Source organism: Sander vitreus, unplaced genomic scaffold (assembly GCF_031162955.1).
Source record: "Sander vitreus isolate 19-12246 unplaced genomic scaffold, sanVit1 ctg436_0, whole genome shotgun sequence".
Taxonomy (NCBI): domain Eukaryota; kingdom Metazoa; phylum Chordata; class Actinopteri; order Perciformes; family Percidae; genus Sander; species Sander vitreus.
Window position 1 is genome coordinate 37,964 of NW_027595550.1, and position 22,287 is coordinate 60,250.

Consider the following 22,287-nt stretch of genomic DNA (forward strand, 5'->3'; position numbering starts at 1 on the left):
GAGTCACTTGCCATGTTTAGTCTGGCCAAACCTCCCACGTTTGAACAGCTCCTCCCACCGTATGGTCTATCTTCACATTTCATTTCAAATTCAACCAGCAATCTGTCAAATTAGGAAGCCAGACACCATTGAAATGCTTTAGTCCTGTGACTTTAAGCAGGTAACCATGACACCCGATGCTTTCAACTTTGTTTTCCTGCTATCTTTAGTCACACAACATTATAGCTTTATTTTCCTGAGCAGTATTGACTATGACTACTGGAATCATTACACACGTATTGCTTAGTCAAAGAGAACGAGACAGCATGCTTTCCTGTTCATGTGCAGTTATGTTCAAAGGAATCAATTCACAGAAGTAATGGACAGAAGCCAGATTACACAATGCATTTAAATGCATCTATACAGAGTGTCATTACAATCAATAGCTGGTACTGAGAATGTTCCACAGGTTAGTCTTTGTGGTATAAATAAAAGGTGAAGCGCCTGATGACTTACACACGCATCTGTTGTCGTTTAACAGCACACGTTCTCCACGGCAAGTGCAGTTGACCCTGCCATCAGGGGTCAGGAGACAAAGGTCACCGCAGCCTCCATTCATGTGTCGGCATGGGGACAGCTCACCTTCAATAACAGTCAAACAGAACCCATTAAGCAGTCAGAGGCAGTCAAAGGTAAAATCTCCCCTGGGACACACTCTTTTAGATGTCATCAGTATTACATGTTCAATACACTCATGGGGTTATCTTCTGAGCCTAATAAATTCCAAATAAATCCTAAAAATCCCATGGGAAGTTGGCACAGAATTTGGATTATCTGTTCTTACTATATCTATCTATCTATCTATCTATCTATCTATCTATCTATCTATCTATCTATCTATAGGAATTATGCATTTCCTACCTGGTCGGTACTGTAAATCTAGAAAGGAGCGCTTGCGTTTTGAATCTGAGGGCCTGACACCAAACCCGATCATTACTGTTAATGGCTGAGATGGCTGATAACTCTTCTCATGTAAAATACAATTACAGCTGAGATGGACATGTTTTGATGTGATGTGCTTTGGCTTGACATTGTTTGTTATAACAGATACCAACATGACTAAGAAGTACACTACTAAACCAGAAATAATCAGATAATTCTTCTTATTCAATAACACATTTCTAGGACAGATTTTTTAAAAATATTATGCACAGGGAAATGCTGCGCTTTCATTTTGTTTTCATTTAAAGTATCATCAGTGGTCAACATATGAATAAAAGGGGCTGTTTTGTTGTTAAAGGTGACCACTATCCTAACCGACAGGTAGGAAATGTATTACAATGCTGCATATTTTGTCTTTCTCTGCCTGGGGTGCTGTGTGAAAAAGCTGTATGTAGCTCTGTGGGAATCATGTATTGCACTAAATTGCATGACCAAACTGCAAAATGCTTGTCTATTCCTGAGAAAAAATTTAGTAATAGAAGCTTAGCAACACGAGACGTGTGTTCAGAGACATGCGTGTCCACTGGAGACCTTCTGTTATTACCTGCCCTCCAGCCATGATTATTTTATTCATGAGAGAAGAAACTGTTCCTCTGTTCTGCAGCTCAGGTAAACCATTTGTAGGATTATTTATATTCAGGATATTCATGATAAGGAAAATGCAATAAGAGGGCAACAATGTGATGACCGATTGTTGGTCACTGCACATTATGCTGTAGACTTGCAGCTGTGCCCATGCAGTTCATAGGATGTGATTATTTCCCATGATGAGATAAACGAGGAACAGCGTAGCTCTCAGCATCCGAGTCCAACCAGTGGGACAAGCTTAAGCCCATTTCCTTTTGTCCAACTTGGAAATAAAACTTTATACGACACTTTAGAGACTCCCTTTACAAAATAAATTACTTTTTTTTAAATGAATTACCTCTGAAACTTAAGTTTTTAGCCATTCTAAATCAGACCACGTTCATGTATCATACCCGCTGTTGTATACACCAAAAGAGAATTTGCTTTTAGTAAGTACAGCTGGTATGAATTACCAGCAGTCGTCCGATATTATCTGCCAATATTAGCTGAAAATTTCTTTTAGAATGGTATATTTTCTGTCATACGTTATTTGTTTATAGCTTTTAATTATGATTTCTTTAAGTTACATTCAGTTCACTGTTCACTTTTATTAGATGTACCTTGACTCATCTGGGGCAATGGGGGAGGAAACTGTATGCATCCCTCCAAAAACAAATGAAAACACACAAGTGCATGCAAACTGTAGGAGTGGCACAGATGAGCACAGTTTCCTGGAATATTCTCATTTTGCTTTAGTAAAAAGTGCAAACAGCATCGTATTTATTTTGGTCTATTGTCCTAAACAACACTAACATAATGGATATGCACATGTGTAAACTCCTGCACATGGGCACACATCATCGCCCAGGCACCTGCACACACAATACACAAATATTTGCAGACACAACACTGCATCCAATGGTCATTAAATGAAGCTCATCTCCAGGTGTTTAAATACTCACAGTTGTTTGTGTCCCTGGCCACAGCTATGATTCCCATTGGTTGATGAGGTATGTCTGCTCGAAGCACCTTGGTGTCACCGCCCGTGTACTTGTTTGATCGCAGCACAGACCTGCGGGCCCAGTCTGACCAGTAGATGAAATCTGCGTAGATGGCGAGCCCATAGAAGTTTCCGGCTCCCGATTTAACTATGACCTAAACATTGTAGAGCAAAGCACGTTATGTTAGGACTGCTTTCCATCATGCTTTTCAGATGCAATGATATCAAATGCCACTCTGGTAGCATCTGGTTCTATATGCCAGAATAGAAGGTACAGCAATAACCGGGGAATTTCCATTTCAGAATCAGAATACTTTATTGATCCCCTCAGGGAAATTATTTAATTTATTTACAAACCAATAACTCTTTTCAAGATCTGGCTGGAGAAAGCATCGACAGAATTCTGAGTGCAACCCTAAGAATACATTTGGAGGATAACGTTTCGACTCATTAATCAACACATCACCCCCGCCGCCCACATGACTGCTTAACCCAGATGTTGGGGGAGTAAATGATAGTGCCATTGGCAGGGAGACAGGAATCCATCTGATTCCTCCTTGTGGGACTCTCCAGTCTTGGAAGGGGTGGGGGCAGGGGGTCAGGGCCTCCAGCAGCTCTGTAGTCTCAGCCATTAATGGGACAGGCTTGTAAGCAGCATCACATTAGCCCTGTGCCATACTGGGATTAATAGGACAGGTGTTGATTAAAGGAGCCCAGTGTGAGGAAGCAACAACTGGCCATCAGGGGAGAGAGAGACAGAAACAGAGGCAGAGAGGGAAAGAGAGGGAAAGACAACACGCCAGATGGGGTTGGATGGAACATATTGATGGGAAATTAGATGTGGGAGACATTATGTTCACAGCCAGCAACATATTACTTTGTGCCAAACTTGTGTTTTGGATAAATGTGAACATATTTCATACGTTCTTATCACTCTCTCTCTGTTCAGCAATGTTCAAATAAGGTAGTTCAATTGCCATGTCGACAAACTCCAGAGTACCTCAATGAGCCTCGGTTTTACATGGACATTACATAAACATGACCAGAGGGCACACTGCTGACATTCAACTCGCATGACAAACTAACAACTCTCAATTTATATCCCCTCTTTTCATGGTAAATAGGGCATCTTTTCCCCACCACACATGCTGACATCTTCCCTTATCGTGCACTCCGCTGCCCTTTGTGAAGCACTGCCTTCATTAACAACATGGGTCTCCACTCTCAAAATGGCACAGGGGAGTGGGCCATGCCACAGCTTTTGTTCTTCTCTGCTGCCAACCACACTGTCAGCATGTAATGGCACTGCTGCAGGATGAAGGGTAGCTGGGCCCTTGAGGCCACTCCACCGCCAATCAAGTCTACATTTATATGACTGAAAAAAAAAATCTGTGTTCTATAATGTGTTTTATTGTATCTTTTCTAGGGCCTGAGCAGAACACACTAAAGTGACAAGAAGCTTTAAGCTTCCATCTCCACAGTAAGCTTCTTCTATACAATGGATGGGTTGTCTCACAATTTCCACTACCGCAGTTTGAGTAAGTGCTGAAGTTATCAGCTACCTCTGTTTAATTTACACATTTTAATTGGAATGGTGATGTGCACCCAGAGCAGTCTCACTGCAAAGCCTTCATTACCAGGACTACACTGCAGCAAGGGCAGCTGGGGGCCCAAAGGTGATGACTTTCTGAGCCACGTGACCCAGCTCAGCAAACATATGGGTAACTAATTCAGATGGGCCAAAGTGCTGAGCTGCTGAGGTCATGTCAAGCCAAAACTGAAATCCATAGCAAAAAAGGCCATCTTGTACGGTAATCTTTTAGATATCCAGCAGGGATTTTTATACATTATGCATGCAACTTAGACAAATTGAGAACTACCCTGACTGAGATTCTTTACTTTAGCAGGGAATTACTTCTGTGATTAAGGAAACCATCTGTACCCTCTGAGCTGAAATCTCAGAAAGAACATCCAGAGGTATTTCAGATCCTATCTGCTGTATAGATCATGTTTTAGGAGCTCAATAGGGATGGGAGATTAAATGGTAGAAAAAAATGAAAATTTAATTTCAGGAGAAAAGGGCAGATCAATATGACATCCTTGTTTCTCTTATGTTTGGTAATGAAACATCTCCATCACTGAGAGAGAAATATGGAAAATATATTCTAACTAGAGAGTAACTGGTTCGTTTTTGTGAAAATATTCTCTGATTCATGGGAATTTCAAAGGGTACAATACAAGTGTGGAACTTTAATTAAAACACAGATACTTTGTATAAGGACAGAAATTTAAATAATTAATAAGCTTATATTTTTACAAAGGGAAAAAAGATATTGTTTGAAATTAGTCAACCACAATTAGGAGAAGTTTCATACTCACATATCTGCTGGAACCATCGTAGTCACATCTCTCAATTTTGCCAAGGCTTCCATCTGAAAAGTAGAGCTTCTCTGCTTTGTGGTCAATAGTCAGTCCGTTGGGCGTCAGGATGTCAGAACTGATGATAATCCTCATGTTCTTGCCTGCTAAGGTGGATCTCATGATGCTGGGTCTCTGCTCATTCCAGTTGGTCCAAAACATCAGGCTAACATGTGAGAGGACAACCAAACCAAACATGTAGTTACTAATGAGCTTGTCTTGCAAAGCCAGACCTTCCTCCACAGCTCTGCGGAGGAGGGTCTGGCTAGTCCACACAGCATTCCGTGATAGGAGAAAAACGTGCTCTGGTTTATTGGCATTTCTTTAAACCAATCACGATCCTCGGCGGTACTAAGCGCCGAGCTGTGCCACGGTACCATTGCAAAATAGCCTCAGGAAGGAACTTGTTTTGGTGGAACGTGTACGTTCAGAGGTTGTTTTAGTCGTGCAACAGAAAACTCCGATTGGACAGATAGTCTAGCTAGCTGCCTGGATTTACCCTGCAGAGATCTGAGGAGCAGTTAACATAGTCCTCATAAATCCACCGGAGTTTAAAATTACAACACAAAGAAAGCGGAAGGTAACGGGACATCCAAAAAGAGTGACATCCGGCAGAATATCCGGCAGAACGAGAGGAATCCCGGAAGTGGAACATCATGGATATAGACTACTAATTAGCAGACAACTCTTTTCCTTTGCAATTTAGCAATAGAAAGTGGCTTCATCTTAGTGTTTAGATGCCATCAGAGACCCGCTCCCTCTCCAAAAGAAGCACTACTTCACCTTAGTACTCCTACATTTCACACCATCTGCAGCAAGAACTACAAAACAAATATGTGTAGTCTGAAATTAATTCAGGGAGCAGGAATGATAGCTTTTTATCAGAGCTGCTATACCAACATGTCATCCAGGGAACTCTCTGCCATGCCGGCAAAACAAACCCAAATGAAGAGGGAAATGTTTCCTCCCGTCGCTGGAGTTTTGCAGTCGTGCCACTCAGTTATCAACATGTTGCCGAGACCTCCATGGCCTGTCATCGGCTTCCCCTTTTATCCCTGAAGGAGCTCATCACTAATAAAGTGTAGCTCGGTTTCAATTAGATAAAATGGATTAGCATCACACGTTGTGAGACAGAGGTCATTTATTCATATTCTCCTAAGAAGGACTAAGAATATTAAAAATACAGATAATAGCAACGGTGTAAATAAATGAAAGATCTATATCTTAGTTTATATGGGGTTGCAAGATGGATTGTGCACATTTTAAATACATAGCTATGCAGATAAGCCACATATCAAAATCTTTTTTTAGCTCCTGGGCTCTCACTTCATACTATGATGAAGACATGGAAGTCCACTCTAGTGCGATAATAAGGATTTCGGTCAGAAGTCACAACCAGGGACTGCTTATTAATCATGAAGTGAGAATTCTAATTATCAGACAGTGCTTCTGGAGTGGAATGGATATGGTGCCAAATTGCCAACCAAGGATATAGTCCGAGGTCAAGAAATGAATTTAGTTAGTACATCAAAAGGAGAAAGATGCTCACTCTTTTCAGACTGCTCACAGAAACATTTTATATTCATGAATATGCAAGTGCTAAATCTGAACTTGATGTGACAGGTGATAATACTGAGGTGTTATTTTTTGAACACCTTCTCTGAGAGATTTTTTTCTTTTTTCAACTGGCACACAAATATAACTGTTAAATCAGGTATTCAAAAGGCTATGGGTGCAGCTCAGAACTGATAAAACACACCTGCAGTGCAAAAATGCTAACTAAAACACAATCTATGAAAAAAATGATTGTTGAAAAGCAATAATAGGGTCTTGTGAGGAAAAAAAAACTCCACAACGTATTACAAAAACACGATTATAATCATTTTAAATATGCTATGGTCAGAGCCTAATATTTTCAGTCACTTTGTGACTCTGTGAAAGGTGCTATATCATATAAACTTATTAGTATACGTATTATTATCATCATCATCATCATCATTATTATTATTACAAATCTGATTACAATGGTTTTATTTATTCATTTTTAACACTTTGTCTTAATGTTGTAATTTTTAGTCTTGCTTAAAATTGTGTATTTTTTATTGTACATTATTTGTATTGTGCTTCTGTGTTGTTTTAATTTTGTTCTGTTCTGTAAATCACTTTGGACTGCATGCTTGCAAAGGTGCTGTACGAATAAAGTTGACTTGACTAATATTCTTAGGTCCTGACTTGTTTTGGATTAACTGACTGATACAATTATTTGTAGAGAAAGTGAAAGAGAGAGTGTTTACGGATTTAGGAGAGCTACTCACTTTTGACACTCATCCAGGGCCAGGACATGTGGATGGTCTTCCTCCGAGAGAGTGACCACGGGCTGACGGCTGATGGCGCCGACTCGCTTCTGGTCTACAGTTTGTCTGGTGATGGTGGAGGTGGTGGAGCTAGTCCAGTACAAGGTGTCCCAGGCCCGGTGGTAGGCAAGGCCCTCCACTGAGCCCACATCTAAAGGAACAGACACATAAGACCTCTGCTTAACAAACACAAAATATGTAAAATTTATGAATTTAGGCCCGGGGAACATGTGTTGATATCATGATGTGTAGCCTTTAGGTAATGCAATCAAACCAAATTAAAGCATTGAAGTTATGCACTGCCATCTGGGGGCTACTAAACTGCAAAGTTGCCTGGTTCAGATTTAGGTACAAATATTGACTTTGCTTGTAACATATGGCAGGCTCCAATTGTGTTAGAATTGGGATTATGTTTCCTTGGTGATTGACAGGGGAATGACTTCATGCCTCACTACACTAGGCAGACAGCTATTTGTTGATGCCACAGACACTTAGGAACTGAATGTGTTTGTATTGCAAACCAATTTCCCAAACAGAGAATATAAAAAGGCCTTTGCAGCCTCCTTGGTGCAGGTGTAAGAATGTGACTGACAGGGAGGAGACCTCCAGAGAGAGAGAGACAGTGATCACACACAGAACACCATGCCATAGTCATGGTTATTCATTTCTTGTAAATTCAGTTTTTCAGGCAATACTTTTATATATGACCTATTCATAATGACTTCCATTGTTTCAATGCACCGTAATTAAAAGGCAGGGTTGGTAACTATTTTCAATATACAACCATATACATATACTTTTTTTCATATATTGTTTACACCCTAACAGCAATAAATAGGTTATGGCTCTGAAAAAGGAGCATTCTGTAGCTGCTGTAATCCTGTAAAAACGCCCACCAATCACTGCCTCGTGGTCCGCTTGAAAAGAACCAATGAAATGCCTCCTTGCCCCGCTGCACGTACTCTACCCCTCCCATGTACGAGCCTGAGCTCAATGTGCGTCTTCCGCATGTTGCTAACAGCAGTCATGTTTGTTTCATACATTCGTTATGATAATATTCTCTGTTTGCTTACCGGTGAATGGGACATTTAGTAAAACTGCAGTCCTTTCACATTTTCATCTGGCAATGCATCCCCTAATTTGTCTTAATGGTGAACATGTGGTCGATGCTAGATAATTTTGTGGCTGTATTCCCTTATCTAAAACCCATAAAGTGTTCTTTTAGAATACTGACGACACTACCTGAGTCAGCCAATCACTAATTAATAGTTTGCAATAAAAGGCGTCTGGCAGCTTGGAGTTTCTCACAAATTGTTGGCGGGGCGAGGGAGTAATTAATGGGGGACATGGAGTTTAATTAGGGAAATATGGATGATTAACATCTTCACCTTTCCTCAATGACGTGATGCAGGCAGAAACTTTTGAAGGAAAATAGAAAAAAGAGTCCTGCTTTTATAAACAGTGCAGGGTTAGAAGCTGCTTAAAGGTACCATATTGTAGAAAGTGAGATTTACATGTCTTTTATGATTATAAAGCAGGTCAAGGTACTGTATAAATAATGTTAAAGTATCAAAGTGCTTCAATCAGAGAAATGCATTCAATGTATTCAATAACTGTGTCTTCAAAAGAGCCTTCAGGACTTCTGTACAGTTGTGTGCAGAGACTCCGAGAACGCAGATGGTTAAGACTTGGAAACGCTGACCAATCGGAGCAGACTGGGCTTTTTTAGGAGGGGGGCTTAAAGAGACAGGCACTAAAATGGACCGTCATCATACAGGTTTATTCAGCCGGACCGTAAAAAAAAAAAAAAAAAAAGTCTTTTGGACATAAAAGCATGTAAACATGTTCTAGTAGAAACCCAAAATACAAGTATGAACCTGGAAATGAGCATGAGGTTGGACCTTTAAAGGTGGGAGTTTCATCAAAAGGAATATGGACCAGATGGATGTGCTGCTTTCACTCAACACCAAATACGATAATTGGAAACAAGGAAGGTCATGGTACCCTAGCACATTTGCATGCAATTTAACAGCATACAAACAATGTGTTGCCATTCCCTAATACAAAATTCACAGGCATGTATCATGGATTCAAAGATTTAAATTGTACTCTAATTAATTATTTGCACCACTTTGATTTTGCATTTCGCAAGTGCCAAAGTATGAAGGGCACTTACAAACCCTGACAGAGGGTTCTTATAACCATTTGTTTATTTCTACACGATAAATAAAGAAGCAGAAAGCTCCCTCAGCAGATAGGTCGCGGGAGCACTCTGCCAGTCTCCCAGTGTGGGGGGGTTAGGGTTAGGGGGGAGTGCTGAGCTCTGCTCCCAGTAGAAACGTCACACGGCAGAGGATGCTAGCCGAGCAGAACAGAGGGTTTTGCTGTTCATCTGGCTCCAGTCATGCTTATCAAGACAGGACTGACTGAGATTTAGTGAAGGAATAGAGAGGGATTGGTCCCATCATTCAATCGGTGACAGCCAGTAACCAGAAACATTTCAAAACAGACATTTTAACATCCTGATTTAGTATGAAATGGTCTTTTCAGATGAGTAACGGTAGTAAAAAGTGGTGGATGAAATGCTATGAATGCTGTGCTACCTACATACATGCTATTCATGCCATGTGAACATTGTGTTCTTAGCAAGCTTGTTCCATATCATTTAAATCCAAATAAAAATAACACCTTATCTACAATGTGTAATGAGAGTAGCATGTCACAAAGGCAACAGCTGCAGTCTTCGGTCAGTGCCTTTACTGGATCTGCATGGCGACAGTGCTGCTCTGTACTAGAGACGCATGTTGGCAGTGCCCACAGCGTGAATATGCGTTTCTGTAGCAGTTACGTGCTTAAAGCGCAAGTGACTCTTCACTACACCTCAGCATTTATCTAGACTGTCTATTCATATACATTGTGTTACAACTGATCTACTTCACTAACTAGACCACTAGACTAACTGTTTATTGACTCTTTACACCATTGACTCTTTACACCATCTCAGCATTGATATAGACTCTCTGTTCATGTATATTGCACATCCATCGACTTAATTACACCTCACTACGTGCCGGCATTTGTCATGCCCACTTATTCTGCACTTGATGTAGCATTTTGTATTCTGTATTCTTGTACTGTATTGAATGTGAAACTATTTGTTGTCTTGCGCGCCTACGCTTTTCTTGGCCAGGTCGCCGTTGCAAATGAGAACCTGTTCTCAACGGCCTACCTGGTTAAATAAAGGTTAAATAAAAAAAAAAATATATATTTAAAAAGTGTGCAGCGTTCAGACAACTGTATTGATTGAAATTGGTAATATACTTTTGCAGTCAAACCTGGCCACCATGACACCAGTAATACTGGAGCATCAGAAGTGTATGTGTGATGTGGGGACATTGTGAAAACACTGTGGGAATGTGAAATACACCTACTTTCTGCAATAATAGATCTTCCCGTCCAGTCGTCGTTAATCATCTGGATGTTTCCAAAATGGACGTCACTAAAAAAGATGCGGTTGGTCCGAGATGTCTTCTGACTGAAGTCAAAGGCCAGGGCTATGACATTCTTGAAAAAAGCCGGATTTTCAAACGGCTGGACAGGTGAGTTGAGGTCATTCTCATCTGAAAGGTGGATGCTTTTTAGAATGGTTCTCTCAGAGAAGAGTATATAACCTTCGTAGCGCTCACAGGCAAAGCCGTCATCTGCCAAGCGGCCATGGGCGCAGGAGCAAGTCCGGCGACCACTACCCAGGTGGAAGCACAGCTGCTGGCAGCCTCCATTGCTCCTGGCACAGGGGTTTGTGCCTTACAAACAAAAAACAAAAACATGTTCAATTACTGATTTAACCTTAGTTTCTGCCCCCTTGCAATCATGTTCAAACTGTATGTGACTAATACATTACAGGTGAAAATCAAAGGTGCAGTGTAGCAGCCACAAAGTACTTGCAAAGTGGATTTTATAAAGGGCCTTTAAAAACTAAGTATAGGCAAAGACTGTAATAAAAAGTAATTGCGTGAATCGATGAGACTCTTTAGTTGAGACCTATACCTTTTTCTCTGCCTCTATTAAAGACTGTCACATCCTTCAAATTGACCCCCAGACCACTCCTCATGGTCACAGTCTCACTGGTGTCAGTCTTGAGGCCACGTCGGATTGAACCGTTGGAGTGAGCCCTGAAGTACACCCGGAGGGAGAGAGAGAGAGAAGGGGGTGACAATGTTCGATAGACATAAAGACGGATCGTTTCATTTGTCAATGGTAAAGCAAAATCCAAGACTGCAGTCAACCAGTCCTCAAATACATTTCAAGTTGTTGAAGATAAAAACACGAAAAAGCTAAGAACTTCTCTCCACTGTGGTCCGCGTTGTAAAGGGGTGAGAAAGAGATGACTGATCTGCAAAAAAGGTTAAAAACGTGCAAAACAGACAAACAAACCAAATAGATGGGATTCATTATTTAACAACCATTTGTTAAGCAACAGCTTAAAACCTGTCTCAGTCTGTTGTTGCTTCAGAGATCCCACAACACTTTTAAAGAACTGCAGGTGTATGAAAATGTATAAAGCGACAAATTTCATTAAAAGAAAAACAGGCATCATTAAATTTAAAAGGTGTGCTTAACATTGACAGAAGGGTGAGGAAGGCTTCACCCTTCATGATAACACGGAATTCTGCCGAGAGTAGTTACAAAAATAGGTGGTGACCTCACTATGAGGAACTGTTGTTCTTATTATTTTCACATAAGACCTTTGAAGGGAAGGGTTATTGTCAGGTTAGTATTGCGGGCTTTGCAGGGCATTGAATGTGTGTGCATTTATGAAAATAATAAATTACCTGTCAGACCAGTAGATGTAAGGCCCAAACACAGCCACTGAGAACAGGTCTACGTTGGCCACTGACAGTACAATCTCCCGGCTCTCACCTGTCTCAAGGCTGATCCTCTCGATCTTATCTGTGCGGGCGTCGCACCAGTATAATGTATTTTCCTGGAAGGTAATTTTAAAATGCATCACAAACCGAACCTCCTAGGCAAAGTCATATTTCAGCCACAAAAGAGATGAGGTAGGAAGTACAGTATGTGGGAGTGGAGTGGAGGGGTAAGAGGTGGTAGTGTTTGTGCATCGGTGTGCAACTGTACCTCGTAGTCTATGGAAATTCCATTGGGCCACATGATGCCTGAGTTGACCAAGGTAACCTGGTCTGAACCATCCAGACGGGAGCGACCGATACAGGGGTTCTGGCCCCATTCAGTCCAGAAAAGATACCTGGCGAGCATAGCAGCATCACACAAACACACTGATTTCTGTACATGAAAAAAGAGGTAATACAATTAAGAAATACCTGATTTAGTTGGCCAATATTAACAAATGTTTTCTGCATTGTTCCTCTCAAATTTGGTTAGGTCAATGGTGTGACAAAAATGTATACTGGGGTAGATTATTTAAAGTTGAACAACAAACATTTCCATCTCAGATGACAGTAGCTATAAATAATGTATATGACAAAAGTACATTTTGAACACTCTTAATGTGTAAATGTGAAAATAATTATAAACTTATAAACTATAAGAGTTAGGGCCAAAAATGCATTAAAGATATAACTTAATAGAGCATCTCTGTTTGCATTACTGCCAACACACTGAAACCAATACAAATGTAATAAGCCAATAATGGTCAATAGGGTTGGTCTGCCAATATCTCGGTCGCACATTAACCAAGAGAGTTCTCCAGTCAGCATGACCAACTTGAGAAAGTTGATTTGCTTGCTAACCATCATTAGAGGCTCCTGTCTACAGTAAATGCTTTTTCAAACCCTCGCACCACTGTTAACAGGGGTGCTCCTAATTTCTGCAAATAGTGCGCAAACATTTTGAAAACACAAAAAAGCCAGGGCCTACCCCTTCTGTGGATGTACAGCGATGGCCCTAGGCTGATCAAGTCCTTCAGATATGACCACTGAGCGGTATGCACCATTCAGACGCGAGATTTCTATTAGATTGAAACCATGGTCTGTCCAATAAAGGTTTCCTGTGTAGAAAAAACAGAAATAGCCAGGTGTGAATACAGCAGTAGTTTATTGATCACGGGCACAAGGTACATGAGAAGTAGGGCTGGACGATTAATCGAAAATGTATCGACATCGAAATTTTGAAGCTGTTATCGACGTATTTTTCCCATGACGATAATTTCGATAATTTATTCCTGTCGATAAGCCTAGTATCCAGTGGCGCAAAAAGTGGGTATGCGCTATATGCGGCGTATAGGGGCGCAGCACCATGGGGGGCGCCAAAGCGATGGTTAAAAAAATAAATATATTTGGTATTTTCAATATGTAGCTGCTGTTGTGCGTTTCTAAATCATTTCTACATTTTCTCAATGTTATTATATAACATTTTAGAGGACTAACAGGCTAGAGTAGGAGCCCTGTCTCATAAGATTAGAATGATGATAAGAATGTTGACATAGAAGAGGGAGGGGAGGGGGAGGGAGCGGGGAGCGGGGAGCGTGTGGGCGCCGTGAGCGCTGAGTGAGCAGGTATGAGCGTACGAGTAGTAAGTTGCCGTCAATGGAAAAAGAGCAAAGCAAAACAATTTTTTGCTTCAAAGCTTCATTTAATCAATGTTACAAACGTACCGCTCACAGTGTTTTCACACGGATGATTATTACTGTCGCATACCGGGCTGACGCTGCTGGCGACACATGCTAAGATGACTGGCGGCGCAGATTACAAAATGATGAAAGAGATCGTAAATAATAAGGGGCTAAGAGAAGAGACAGGCTGGAGAAAATGACAGAAAACATGCAAAGTTTGGAATCATTTCAAACGTAATTAAAATGAAAAGACTGTACAGTGTGTCTACTTCAAAATCGAGCTAGCTTACCATAATAATAATAATAATAATAATAATAATAATAATAAAAATAACAATAGCACAACGTCAATGCTTCAGAATCTCAACAGAAAACATCCAGTCAACAAAAGTAAATCACAGAGTCGTATGGACGATGAAACTACACCTCTCTTCACGGAGAAACAGCTGATCGACGATCTACTAGCATAAATGTAACAGAGCTGTGTAGCGTTGTAATCAAATACATAAATGAAAATAGTAGTATAACTTATATATACATATAGGCCTATATACAGATCACTCTCAGGTTGAAATTTGTAGTTCTGAAAGTTAATTTAAGGCAATGTTTATGTATGATTAAAGTATACATGCCTTAGTTTGAAGAGTTTTGCATTTCAGAAAATGTTTTCTTTAAAAACAATGTAATATGGCACTTAAATGCATAGGGCTCGATGGGGTTTTAAGCCCCCAACACAGAGATATTATTGTATGCAATTTAGGCAATACAAATGTAGCTTTTTCCCAAAATTAAACCACTATTGTATATTTTGCTCTTCAATGAGACGTAAAAGTTAAAAAGTAAAAGTATTTCTTATCCGATTACTCGATTAATCGATGGAATAATCGGTAGAATACTCGATTACTAAAATAATCAATAGCTGCAGCCCTACTTGACAGCCTACGGAAATGGACTCCATTGCTCGGGGAGTGACGAATACTAACCAGCGATCCAGTCAACAGCGATGCCTTCCACCCGGCTGATGCCGGTCGTAATGATGTCCTCCCTCCACGTCTGGTCACGTTTGGCGCGGGATATTCTGTTCAGGCCCATGTCTGTCCAGTAAACGGTGTCATTTCCTGCAAAACATACAATACAGTTAATGACAAGAGAAAATGCGATGATGAATGTGGCTGCCACAAAAGTATTTATGCCCTCAAACAAAGCAGCTCATGAAACCCCATTTTACTGCAGCACGGCCCATTGCACCAAATGTTGTGTGGGACTATAAAGTATCATGGTGAAAATACCCATACAGTTCATCCACGACTCTTTGTTGACATACAGTGCCTGAACAGGAAAGGCAATTGTCGGCCAAATTTTACAGGGCAATATATTGCCTGATGCAAGACATGGTGTTGGTAAAACTGTTACAGACCCTTTCTGATTTTACAGCCCCATCACATAAGCAAATAAAACAGTGTGTAATGTATTTATGGTGCAGTCTTCAAGTGCATCTCCGTGCATGCCTGTCAATTTGGCTCTGTACAGGTTGTCAGGAGGTTAGGTGGCTTTATATGTTTATTTGCACTTTCTTGTTCCTGCTGCCTTCACACTCTGTTAACACGCAGCACACATATGACAGAATACAGCTGTGGAGCTTTTATCTCTTCTGCCCTGGCAGCTTGGCTTCTGTAATGACAAGTAAAAGATGCACGTGAGCTATCGGCTGCTTCTCTTGGATGGAATTGATAATGCATATGCATGTTCAATGGCACAAAGTAATAACAGGGAGGACAACAGGCAATGTCTAATATTGTCTCGGACTCTGCTTATTTTTTTCTTTTCCAAAAGCTGTGGTCACACATCAAGATTGCTATCGACATTTGAAGTCACGCAGATTCAGAATCAGATTTCAGTCTCTCTTGATAGTTATTGGATAACAGAGTGACTTATGACAACTGCTTGTGTAACGAGCGACTTTGTTCTCCAGAAAAAAAAGGAAGGTCTTAGTCCAGTGAAATGCAGTACTTACTGTATGTGTGATAAGGATTATATGAAATTACAGTGGGGCTGTACACCCCTTGGGGTTGATTTATAGAGGCTACTGCCACCTTCTGTCATTACCTACAGTATTGGATAATATGAATACCTACTACTATGACTGAAAGTCTACAGCCATGCTAGCAGCTCTGTGAGGTTGAACTTACGTAGGCATAGCTGCGCATTGAGCTAAATCCTAAAGTCAGCATGCTAACAAGCTCACAATGACACTGCTAACACACGGATGTTCAGTAAGTACAATGTTTACCATGTTCATGCTAACATACGAAACTGATTAGCAATTAGTTTGTTAATTAGCTAATAATCAAATGTGCTAACTTGTAGTACAATGTACAGCTGAGGATTGGAAGCTCTTGTCCGTAACAGAAATAATTAATGTCATTAAGTATCGGACAAATTGAAATTATGACCTGATGAATGTGCTAGATGGGGTAAAGATAATTGTTGATTGATTACAATTCATCATGATGTACATTAATATGTGTACTAAATTGCAAGGCAATCCATCCAATAGTTAATGAGAAATGTGAGTCTGGAGTGGTGGACTGACCATGGCTAAAAAGAAAACCTTTTCTAACCTCTGACCCCAACATTGCCAGGTAGATAGTTTGGGTTTTATCTTCAGAGAGGAGGATATCAGCCCAATAGACTTATGTTGACAGGTGAATAGAATTTCATTTGGGGTGTTCGTTGCATTGAAAAACAATATGTAAAAACAAAACAAAAACAATGTCTCAGTAACTCAATAATATAACCCCAGACTTTGTTGCGGACAGTGTTATGGTATTGTATTAGAAAACGGTCTCTTTCAAGTGACAGGGGAGGTGTGTTGAATGCTGCCTCTACCACAGCTGTCAGTTGGCAATATTAAATCAGTTTCAGCGACCTATTGCATAAATGTACATTTTCTACTTTCGCTTTATGCAAACCTACATGAGGAAAGTCATAGAATATGTGTGGAATTACCCAAGCATGCATTTTGTATCTGGTGGTGCTTTTGTAAAAAGAATTGCTGCAATAGTATATGAACCATTGTGTGTATGTAGTTTGTTTCCGTTTTCAGCTGTGCATATGCAATTTCCTTTACACAGCTTTTGTTATCATGATTCAGTGGCAATGTATTACATATATGGAACGCTACCAACCTATAGTATATTCATAGCATTTGTTGGTGTAATAAATCTTTAATTCTTATCATACCGTATATATACACAATGTGGAAGGAAGCAGAGACGTAACAAACGGTAGCACAAGCTCCTGGGTTCATGTTTTGCAATGCACATTACGGTACCTTCATTTGATACAATATCTTGGGAATTGCTTTATGTTTCAGAGGGTTGTGAGGAAATAGTTATTCATGCTGAGGTTCCCCCTGTAATGTGAACTTATTACTCTTTCATCTACGTTGCACTCCACAGGCCCACAGACCATTATTCAAAAGCTTTGAGCCCAGTATAACAAATACCTTTTCTCCCTCTTGATTTCACATGAGAAGGAAATGTTTGTACTGTAGAATTTAAAGGAAGGGAAGGGTGTTGTATGATATAACGTGATTTAGCAACTTCAGTGCATATACATACAAACTATATACTGTGTATGTATATATATATATATATATATATATAGCTGATACATGTAAACCATCACACTGTTAAGTTCGTCAAGTTCTAAACCTTATATATTTTTATTGTATCACTGATATATCTGCCTTACAATCAATATCAAATAAAAAAGTCCCTCTGTTAATAAAATATCATACCTGCATGAAAGTCAACTCCCACAGCAAACAGTGTTCCTGTAATGGGCATGAGGGCTTCGCTGTTGTCATTTGGGTCAAGAGCGATTCCCCGGATTCCCTCATGGATGGAATACATCAGAAATGAGTCAACACCTAAAAGAACGACAGATGACCTATTAGACCCTAAAGATATTAAAGCATTGTAAATTATAAATACCCTTTGACCTATGTATAGATTAATCATGTGCAGTGAACATACGTGCATTGCTTCACATTAAGAGTAATAATAACTGCAGAAAAAAAGATGTATGTAATTTAAAATGCTCATAGGAACATACATATACACACATATATACAGTATTTATACACACACACATATATATATATATATATAATACATACACACATATACATACATATATACACACATACATATATATATATATATACACACATATATACATACAGTCAGGTCCATAAATATTGGGACATCGACACAATTCTAATCTTTTTGGCTCTATACACCACCACAATGGAGTTGAAATGAAATGAACAAGATGTGCTTTAACTGCAGACTTTCAGCTTTAATTTGAGGGTATTTACATCCAAATCAGGTGAACGGTGTAGGAATTACAACAGTTTGTATATGTGCCTCCCACTTAGTATACACATATATATATATATATATATATATATATATATATATATACATACATATATACATACATACATATATATATAATACATACACACATATACATACATATATACACACATACATATATATATATATATACATACATATATACATACATACATACATATATATATATATACACATATTATTAGCTATATATATATATATATATATATATACACAATATATACATATATACACACACATTATATATATGTGTGTGTGTATATATGTATATGTGTATATATATATATATATATATACATTATATATTATATACACACACACATATATATATATATATATATATATAAGAGTATATACACATATACATGTATATGTATATATATATATATATATATGTATATAACCGGCAGCTATAGATTATATATTTTGGAAAACGTACCCTCGCAGGACATGCGGTCGCTACGCAAGTTGTAGCCAACAGTGCAGGAGCAGCTACGGGTGTTTTCAGAAGTGGGGAAGCAGAGCTGTGAGCATCCTCCGTTGTTTATCTGGCACTGGTTTCTTCCTGAACGTTAAGCACAAACAGCAAAAGACAAGACATAAATAACCATAAATAAGTATGTGTGGTTAGTGTGTGTGTGTTTCAATGTCTTTATTTGTGTGTTTGTGTTGTGAGCATGCTTACCTTTCTGACCCTCCCTGTCGTACACTTTCATATGAACCAACCCGCTCGTCTTGTTTCTCAGGATCACAGGGTTTCGTCCATCTCTCTTGGTTACTGTTCCTAGCTGTGCCGATTCCTCATCTGCCCACCAGAGTTTGCCGCCTGTAACCATCAATGTCATTTGCTGATATGGATATGAAACATATAGCCACAGATGCAGATTCAGTAAAACTGCACTGCAAGTGCAAATTGAACTTCAGGTAATACTGCAGCATTATGTCTTCTTCACTAAGAAATATATGCAAATGATGTTGTGATGCAAACAACCATTCAAAAACGCTCTAGCACAACCAAATACCAATTCCAAATGCAAATGACGTGCTTCAGCTTTCACTCTAATCCACCGAGGGTGGCACTCTTATGCCATAAAGCCCCTTAATAATTGAAGCATTCTCTGAGCTGATCTGAGATTAAAGACTGGGATACCCTGTTCCCTGCTCTGCCCACTTGCTGATGATGATGCATGCATGCATCTTGCAGGCTTCAAACATTGTTATTTTAATGTTTGGGAAAGGTTTTCACTGACAAAGATTCTTCTATGCACTTCAACAATTTGGGGGTTAATATGGAGGGATGTGGGCACAATTGTAATTTGCAATGCCATGTCTACAAATAGAATTGGAAAATGTACACATACTTTATAAATATATGACTATGGCATGCATATATAATTTGTGACCATTGATATTCAGCAGATTTACTGATTTACAGCAATACATGTCCATCTAATATGATAATTTTGGTTATAGAAGAATGCAAAAATATTTGGCAATTCTGAGACAGCATCGCCTCATCTTTGATTTACTTTATGAGACCATAATTCATGAGGTAGAATTCTCTTTCATGAGCCAATCTCTGAGTTTAAAAGCAAAGTGCTCGGGTCAGGGTAACTGAGAACATGTCCTGTAGTGATTGTGTGTAATGATGTTTCACCATCTACTCCCTGACAGACTGGCTGACCGGTCTGGCTCTGTGTGACAGTCAACCCCAAGGCTTCAGTACAGTGCTGCGGTCATAAGCATTAAGTGATGAGTGCATCGTTCTAAAGAGGCACATGCACAATAGGCTCCCGACCCAGGCACACCCAGTTACCAACACACAACCCTCATCTCTGTCCTCAGCAGAAATCAGTGATGCACAGTCCAGGCACTTTGCCACAGATTCTGCAGACGTGACAGGAACTCTCAATTTTTAAATCCCACTGAAGTGCAAAGTGGAGAAGAGTCAAGTGGCTCCTCTCGCTTCAAAATAGACACTGTAAATGGGGTGGACATGGAGCTGATATTAGTCCTTTTTAGAAAGAAAAATTGCAAAAGCTAACCATTACATAGAGAAAGTATGCTTTAAAATAGGCAGCATACTTAGAAACAAAAATGAATATTAATAAAGCAACATCAAAACTGGCTATTGTAAAGAATCATCTCCCTCAAGGAGTAAAACATAAATAACAAAATCATGTTCAGCAACCGTCCGCTGAGGAATTACTCTGCTAAGCAGCAGCAGCAACCACTTATGAAATTACTTACTGATAAATACAGTTGTTTATGTTTTGTGCCAATTGAACCATTCTGAGTAGCATCGATGGTGCACACAAACTGGTGCTGTGTATTACTTTATTAGGCTACAGTATATTACAGTACAGCTACAGATGGGAAAAGCAAAACCATTATGCTGTCAATACAATATGTTTTAGTGACATTGATACTTATCAGACAATTTAGCAACATTTACAACAAAACTACCAAATCATTCACTCCATCAATCCCTTGCATGTGACACACTGTTTTGTTATCTCACCCTTTTTGATTTATTTTCCAATGAAAAACACAGAAACAATTCCCACTTTCACTAATAGCTTTGGGCTCAATGCTATCCCTAAAGGGAATGAAAAAAACTAATTTTCACAAATCAGACACATTCCCATGAGTGATAATGACAGTCTACATGCAGTTTACAAAACATTTGAACCTGGAGGGCATGCTAGCCTAGATTAGCTTTGCACCCTGTGTTAATTTGATGCCACGGCGGCCACTGGCTAGCTGTGATTGCTCGCTTGTGGCACATCATATTCAATTTCCACCTCAACTGCTAAGTTTGATTCCAGGCAAGTCAAAGCTGATGGATCACCCACACCTTCTTAATAGAAGCCCTCACCTTTCCCTCAAGCCAATCCAATTATTACAGAGCCCTAGGATCTGAGTGGATCGGCCTTGTGTCACTAACAGTGCCTTCATTACATCTTTTCACAACCGGCTCCAACAATAAGACATGCACGAAAAATGAAAAAAAAAAAAGCCAAAAGGAAACACGAGCACCTCAGCATATTCATTTTAACACACTGCTGCATGCTCATCAAATTAATTGTCAGTTTGATCGATTACAGTCATTTTGCTCTCTGAAGCTGACAGTCAGGGTTTCGTTTAGCCAGTCAATTGCAGATGTATCATCACAAAACCTTCACAGAAGAAGGTAATATTTTATTCCGCAGCAATCAGAGACAAAATGACTCCTCTCATAGAACTGCACTCCACAGATACTGTACCACTGCAGTAGAATAAGCCTTGCCTTTCTTAGTGGCTGTGTGCCTGGCTCCGCCTCATGCTGTGAGAGAGCTACAGACCCTGATATAACTCAAGCTTGTTGTTTTGGAGGAACCTTAACCACTTCAATCACGACCAAGCTATTACAGACCAGAAGAGTGAATAATTGTTTGATTGATGCTAATTGACTTGATCAGCACAGAGAACTCAGGAACCCTTAATTACCCATAATCACTTGGCATGTTATTTCCCTAGCAATGGTTTATATGTATTCTGCAAATCCATATTTTAATCCTAATACTTTTCCATTAGGTATCTATCAGTTTGCTGAGCTAGTAAAACAAAGAAGAAACAGAGAGGAGATATAGAAAACATTGGGGCAAACAGAGTGAATGGTCAGCCAATGCACTTAATTGCATCTCTCACCATGGAGCCAAAATGACCACATCTGCAGAAGGGACATTTCTCTGTAATTGGCATCGGCAAATGGTCTATTCACTTGTCAACAAAAGAAGCTCAGGATCGGAAAGTGATATGCCTGGCTGCTGTCCTGCTGTCTTTACCCAGCCTCATCTTCAGCTGACCATATACATTTTACAAACTATGCTCCATGGTCTAGAGCAAAGGAGGGAGGCACCGAGTGAACATGACACCAAATCCAAAATGCAA

General features: G+C 39.7%; 1 protein-coding gene across 1 annotated transcript in view; it reads right to left on the minus strand.

Annotated features, from left to right (window-relative positions):
- LOC144514070 (low-density lipoprotein receptor-related protein 1B-like) overlaps positions 1 to 19,199 on the minus strand; it is a 46,073-nt gene extending 26,874 nt beyond the window's left edge. Inside the window, exons 1-13 of the mRNA XM_078245261.1 lie at positions 19,040 to 19,199; positions 18,794 to 18,919; positions 17,712 to 17,843; positions 14,893 to 15,027; positions 13,216 to 13,345; positions 12,457 to 12,583; positions 12,153 to 12,304; positions 11,368 to 11,492; positions 10,752 to 11,123; positions 7,282 to 7,471; positions 4,928 to 5,132; positions 2,511 to 2,703; positions 496 to 621 (exon numbers count right to left, since the gene is read on the minus strand). Coding sequence (XP_078101387.1) covers positions 496 to 621; positions 2,511 to 2,703; positions 4,928 to 5,132; positions 7,282 to 7,471; positions 10,752 to 11,123; positions 11,368 to 11,492; positions 12,153 to 12,304; positions 12,457 to 12,583; positions 13,216 to 13,345; positions 14,893 to 15,027; positions 17,712 to 17,843; positions 18,794 to 18,919; positions 19,040 to 19,199 — 2,173 coding nt within the window. The remainder of the gene's footprint in view (positions 1 to 495; positions 622 to 2,510; positions 2,704 to 4,927; positions 5,133 to 7,281; positions 7,472 to 10,751; positions 11,124 to 11,367; positions 11,493 to 12,152; positions 12,305 to 12,456; positions 12,584 to 13,215; positions 13,346 to 14,892; positions 15,028 to 17,711; positions 17,844 to 18,793; positions 18,920 to 19,039) is intronic.
- Positions 19,200 to 22,287: the final 3,088 nt, after the last annotated feature.